This window comes from Solanum tuberosum, unplaced genomic scaffold, assembly GCF_000226075.1.
Source record: "Solanum tuberosum cultivar DM 1-3 516 R44 unplaced genomic scaffold, SolTub_3.0 scf00324, whole genome shotgun sequence".
NCBI lineage: Eukaryota > Viridiplantae > Streptophyta > Magnoliopsida > Solanales > Solanaceae > Solanum > Solanum tuberosum.
Genome location: NW_006239247.1, coordinates 232,213 through 238,994, shown reverse-complemented (window position 1 = coordinate 238,994; position 6,782 = coordinate 232,213). Strand labels below are relative to the sequence as shown.

Sequence of the window (6,782 nt, the reverse complement as noted above, 5' to 3'; positions counted from 1 at the left end):
GAACAGTTGAATTTACGGATTAAGTAAATGTATTGCTGGATTTTTTGAACCTTAAGTTGATTGATTGCAGGCATACATGTTTAATTATAATGCCACACAAAATGTCCCTGCTACTGTTGATGTTGCATCAGAGGTTAGATATCAGGTATCTTTGGGAGACAGGGTTCCACAATTCTGTCCAGTCACGGGTATCAGCTCAGTTGAACTTGCTCCTCATTTGGATATTGATATGCCGGTTTTGGCCCCAATCATGGTATGAAAGTTCAACTCTTGACTTACATGCTATATTCATTATCTTTTTTTTGTCAATACTGATGAAATCCTTGAATGTGTGGGTCTGTTCTTGAATTTGCTTATTTTAATTGAAATTTCAGGAAGGTGGTCCTTGCTTATCTAGTTTTGATTCTGGATTCTTACACACAGGTATACACATCGCACCATACCACCACATTGTAGATGGATGAACTAGGCAGTCATTGAAAAATGCTTTGAGATTCTTGATTACAAGAATGCATAAAAGTATAAGCATTATCTGATACATATTGATACAAAACTCATTTGACATTTTCACTTTTTCTCTTTGTTCTTCTTCTCCATTTTCATTTTTGTTTTGTCTCTCTTAGAATTTTGCAGTGAAACAATGGCTGAAGAGGCACATAATGGAGCAGGAGCTGAGAAGGAAGCAACTCAGAATGCCGTCGTCTTCATGGCGGTGAAGCCGCAGCTGTTTGTGAAAGCGCCAAAGGCTAAAGACACAGTGCAGTTCTACAAACATGCTTTCGGTGCTGAGGAGGTGGGACGTGTGAACCACCCTAAGAGGAAGGCCGAGCAGGAGACACCACTCATCCTCTCTGTTGAACTCAAGATTGGTTCATCTATCTTCGTTGTCTCTGACCTTACTGATGAGGACTCTACTGCTCCTGTGAAGACTTCTTTGACTGGATATGTTTTCTACTTGGAGACTGTGGATGTTAATTCTGCTACGGCCAAGGCTATCGCTGCTGGTGCAATTGCTGAAATTAAAGCAGAAGACGGTGGTGCTGATGGTGGTCGTCTTGGGGCGAAGCTGATTGATCCTTATGGCAATGTCTGGTTGGTCTGCTCACCAGTGAAGGAATCTGAGTAATTGCTGAAGTCCATTGCTAATTACACTCTCTTGTTCAGTTGCTTTTTTGTTTTACTGCTTTCAATTAAATTCCGGTTTTGTATACCGATGTTGAAACTTTCATATCAGCTCTTGCTAGGTGTTAATGGTGTTGAACTTTTTTGGGGATCGATGTCCATCGTTGATTTTGAACAGTGAAGACTTTTTCTGTAGTTATCTAAAGAAGTGTAAGTTTTCTCTGCTGGTGCAATTGCTGAAATTAAAGCAGAAGACGGTAGTGCTGATGGTGGTTGAGTTGGGGCAAAGCTGATTGATCCTTATGGCAATGTCTGGTTGGGCTGCTCACCAGTGAAGGAATCTGAGTAATTGCTGAAGTCCATTGCTAATTACACTCTCTTGTTCAGTTGCTTTTTTGTTTTACTGCTTTCAATTAAATTCCGGTTTTGTATACCGATGTTGAAACTTTCATATCAGCTCTTGCTAGGTGTTAATGGTGTTGAACTTTTTTGGGGATCGATGTCCATCGTTGATTTTGAACAGTGAAGACTTTTTCTGTAGTTATCTAAAGAAGTGTAAGTTTTCTCTGCTGGTGCAATTGCTGAAATTAAAGCAGAAGACGGTGGTGCTGATGGTGGTCGTCTTGGGGCGAAGCTGATTGATCCTTATGGCAATGTCTGGTTGGGCTGCTCACCAGTGAAGGAATCTGAGTAATTGCTGAAGTCCATTGCTAATTACACTCTTGTTCAGTAGCTTTTATGTTTTACTGCTTTCAATTAAATTCTGGTTTTGTATACCGATGATGAAACTTTCATATTAGCTCTTTCTAGGTGTTAATGGTGTTGAACTTTTTAGGGGGATCAATGTCCATTGTTGATTTTGAACAGTGAAGACTTTTGTCTTTAGTTATCAGAAGATGTATAAGTGTTCTCTGTTATCCTACCATTTGTGCTGTCATGAGATAATTCATGGATTTTTTTTGGTCAAATATGGCCAGGTGGCCTTTTTTATTTATGAGAAAAGCCCAAAGAGGTCCAGACAGTGAACCCATCCAAATGGAAACAGGTCCTAAAGCTAAAAAATCTACTAAAAAGGAAAGTAAACAAAAAACAAAAAAATAAAAATAATAATTTGAGCGTGAGGACATGAATCTTCCTCAGACTTTTGTTGTCCAAGCTCAAAGGACCATCCATCTATGATGTTGCTGTTCTCTTGCTCATCTTCACTGATCCAGCCATTTCTCCATGCATTTCTTGAGTCATGGCTTAGGCGTTGTGAATTAGTCAGAGTTGATGTTCTTCTCCAGGTAACCACTTACCAGTTCTTTTTGAAATGCTATTTCTTCGTCTTTGCTCTTGATATGTTGGTTTCATGCATTTCCGTAGCTTTGTTAGCTCTCACCAGTGTTCATGATTTTGTTGCTTTGAGAACTGCCTCTTCTTTGAGGTATGTAGTACGCCATTCTTCTGTTTCCTTGCTTCCCTATTTCTCCATTTTATCAATTTGTATGTTGCACCAGTGATCGTTTCCCTCTTTTTCAGCTGTCATCGTGACTTTGAAGCTCCAGATCTCCATGCATTTTCTAGGTATTTTTCTTTCTCATCATTGTAGAAAAGCAAAATCATCTTTAATTGCTGATTTGTTATGAAAAATAGATCTGTGGCAGAACTGATGGCATGTTTTGCATTCATCTCTGATTGTTATTTCATATCCATGACTATTCCCCTTGATCTAAGAAAGTGAGACAATGAGCTCCGACTGATATTTGTTTCCTCAACTTCCTCTTTTTCTGTGCAAATTGTTGTGTTCTCCTCTTGTAGTATAAATATAGCCCAAGATATTCTGATGTTGTACTCATTTTTTTATGAAATTTCTCCTCTTCCAAAGATGCCATATAATTATGGTTGGAATTGCAATCAAAATTGGCTTCAGCTTTGGACAGATTGGGGTAGTCCACCAATTTGGGATCACCTGTGAAAGTTGGAGTCCATCGAGATGAATCCCTGCAAAATTAGCAAACAGCCTCCATAGCTTTTCAACTATGGAAGAGGTTAGAAAAAGGTAAGACATGGTGTCCTGATGTGGATTAGGCAACACCAACACTGTGACACTAGTTGGATTCCAATAGACTGCAAGACTTCATCAATATGAATTCTGTATTTCCAGGCCCTCCATAGAAAGAAAGACATCTTGAATGACACCTTTTTACTCCACATGAATTTGAAGATCTCTTCCTTCTCGTCTTACTGCCTTATATAGTCCCAAGAGCTCTTCACAGAGAATTTCCCATTTGTTTCTAACATCCACTTTGCCTGATCAATGTCATTATAGTTGTTAGGAGGAGATATATTCCTAAGAACATGCTGAATATACTCCTCTGGAATATTGTCCCTCAGATCCTGAGTACTCCAGCCTTCCGTATTAACGCAGTTACTTACCTCTATTTCCTCCTCCTCTGCTTCTGGTAGAATATGATATAAAGCTCCTAGACCAGTCCAATTATCAAACCTGAAGCTAGAGTTACCCATTCCCATTTTCCACTAGATTTGATGTTCAATCAACTCCCTTACTATGATCATTTTCTTCCAAATTGTAGATGCACCTTTGCCTTTTGCTATCACAGGATGTAGTTTCTTACAATACTTGTTGACCATAAAAGATCCCCACATAGATGGTTTCCTCCTCAAATTCCACCACAGTTTACAGAACAAGGGCATTAGAGACATCAAATAATGATCCGAAACCCAATCCTCCTTCAGCTTTTGGTAAACACAAAGTCTCCCAATTCACCCAATGCTTGGCTTTTTTATTTTCTGTGTTTTTCCAAAAGAAACTAGCAAACATTTTGTGCAAATGCCTTATTACTCCAATGGAGGGTTTAGGCCAGATAACAAATGAATAGGCATAGTTTGAAGCACATGACTGATCAATACAGCTCTTCCTCCATAAGAGAGCATTTTCCCTTGCCAAGATTGAATTCTGCAACCTACTTTCTGTATGATATTATCATAATAGGTAAAAGGGAAAAATCCTTTCATAATCTGAGTCACCTTTTTTATATTAGAAATCACCCTTGGAGCTACTTTTTCAAGGACATAAAAAGCACTCTTCTCTAGATTTATCAGTTGGCCAGAGGCAGCTTCATATGTTTTCAGCACTTTAATCATAAGTTTCATAGATCTCTTATCAGCTGCAGTGAATAAGATAGTATCATCCACAATTTTTGCCACATATATTCGGACAAATAAGGAAGAAAAGGATAAAGAAACGGCTTTTGAGAAATCAAAAAGTTATTTAAAATATAATCTATTTCCCGGCCTCACTCACCAAATGCATTTATGCTACAGTATTCTACTATTTTTAGCAGTTTTGCTATCTCCATTATTCTACTATTTCTCTCTGAACTGAGCTCACTCACCGCAGTTGCAGTGACGATCGGCAACCGGAAAAATGCACTCGGTGAACTTGCTCCTCGAAGAACCGATTCGGATGGCTTCGATTCTCGATCCATCAAAGCCTGTGAGTAAAATTCTACTACTTGAATTTGACTTTGTTTGATTCTCTGTAGATTCATAATTCTGGTCAATTTAGGTTGAGGAATTTGTGTTTTTTTGGGAGAATTGTTTTCGTTATGTGCTTGCAGATGCTATGAGCTTGAAGTGTTGGTTTATGATGTGTTAAATTTACTAGTAATTGTAGCATTACTCTTGTAGTTTTTTATTCTTCGATTTCTGTTATTACATGTTGTTTTATGTACTTCGATTAAAGTATTATTTTGTTGTAGATATTGTTTTTTTCCATGTCATGCTATTTTTAGTATTTTATCGTGGCCTTTTCACTTCCGGTATTCCTTTTACCGAACTGCTTTGTTATGTGTTTTTTTTTAGCTGAGGATCTATAGGATGGTTATGTTGTTGATCTGTTAAATGATGATTTTGCAGACGTTTTTTCCAGCAATGATGAAGATTGTCGGCACGCTGGGTCCAAAATCCCGTTCTGTGGAGATTATCTCTAGTTGCCTCGAATTGGGAATGCCTGGTATGGTATCATATTTTAGAACTAGCTATGGGGGCAGAGTTGATGTCTGTGTAGTGTTAAATTGGTCATTTGAGTAACTAAAATGAATATGTTTGATTTTACTTTTTTGAAATTACTGTTAAGGGAAACCTGGAGTACTTACCTTGCATTATGTGCAAGTTGGGGCGACCAGATTGGGTCGTATCTTGCATTTTTACAAGATACTGTTTCAGCTCGTAGCGTGAAACTGTGACCTCGTGATACACTGCAGCAGCTTTTACCATTCGCCGAGGCTCTAAATGTTGTCACATGTCAATAAGAAAAAAGGGGAACTTCAGAAAACTAACAAAAAAGCAACTAATGGACATCGAACAAGGGGAGACTTACACTAAGACATCTGCATTTTATATACTTGTGTATATAGAGAGATTTTTTGTTGTTACTTTTTTTCTTTTCCAAATAAAAGAATGTCTATGTAATGTAAGTAGAACTGTGGAAAAAAATTTCTCACAAGTAATTTACCTGTTTTACATTTGTAAACAAAACTGATACTTGCATCCTACCAAGTAAGGTTTGATATAATTCAGGATGGGAAATGAACTAGACAAATAGACCAGGCTTAACTGAGTGGTAGAATATGGTATTGGTAGGATTTAGGAATAGGTTTAAGTTATATATACTGTTTGTATAATGGTTTAATGAATTTTAACCTGCGCAGGTCAGTTACCATTTTAATCAGTTTACCAATTAATACTTGTCAAGAGATTTACTTGTAATTACCTAATAAGTAGCTTGGTTGTGTAAGTATGTTTTACGACTTCAGTCCATAACACTTTAAAATGGTATTTTTCGATCAAAAGCTTGTTAGTAGCCTTCTGTGTGCTCCTTTGTTTTGAAAGATGCTGAATGGCTGGAACTAAGCTGATCAAGAACATTGACACCTCTGAGCCAATACTTTCCTTGTTGTGTCTATTAGTGGCACGATTTGACTTTCATGGGGAGATGCCGAATTTCACCAAGAGACATTGGAAAATCTAAGGACAGACGTCAAAAAATCAAAGAAGCTCTGTGCTGTAAGCATGGTTGCTCCTGCTATTCATACCAAGTTGAACTTCTCTGTTTATAAAAGTCTGAATATATAACCTCTGAAATTGGTTATGGCCAACTTTTCTCCTTCTCTTTTCAGGTTATGCTAGACACTGGTGGTCCTGAATTACAAGTTGTCAATAAGAGCGAACACCCAATTTCACTCCAAGCAGATTCCTTAGTTGTTCTGACCCCTGATCAAGATAAAGAGGTTACACCAAATCATCTGCCAATAAATTTTAGTGGCCTATCAAAGGTAATTTTCCTAAGGCAAAAGTATGTATTTTCTGGAAGTTTATTGGAACTGCACCTCCAGGCTACCCATAGAATAACATGCATAAAAGTACATTTTGAGGTTGAATTTACTCTCATCAGGGAAACAGTAGCAGGAGGAGGAGATTTTAGACTGGTGTGCTATTTGCATCATGTTAGTTCTCAAATTGGACCTTCTTACTTTTGTCCAGGGAAATTTAAGTCAGTCAATCCCTTACTTCATCATCAGCAAACAATAGCTATTAATTTGCATGGCTGTTAAGATTGTGAACACTAAAACAAGGTTGCAGTATTATCCATAGGG

The 6,782-nt window shown here is 37.8% G+C and overlaps 1 protein-coding gene across 1 annotated transcript; it reads left to right on the top strand.

The window, feature by feature from the left end:
• The first annotated feature begins 633 nt into the window (after nucleotides 1-633).
• Nucleotides 634-1,126, top strand: LOC102581252 (uncharacterized protein At5g48480-like). Its single transcript, XM_006360427.1, has one exon. It carries the CDS (start codon nucleotides 641-643, stop codon nucleotides 1,124-1,126), a length of 486 nt encoding a protein of 161 aa, XP_006360489.1. The 5' UTR covers nucleotides 634-640.
• Nucleotides 1,127-6,782: the final 5,656 nt, after the last annotated feature.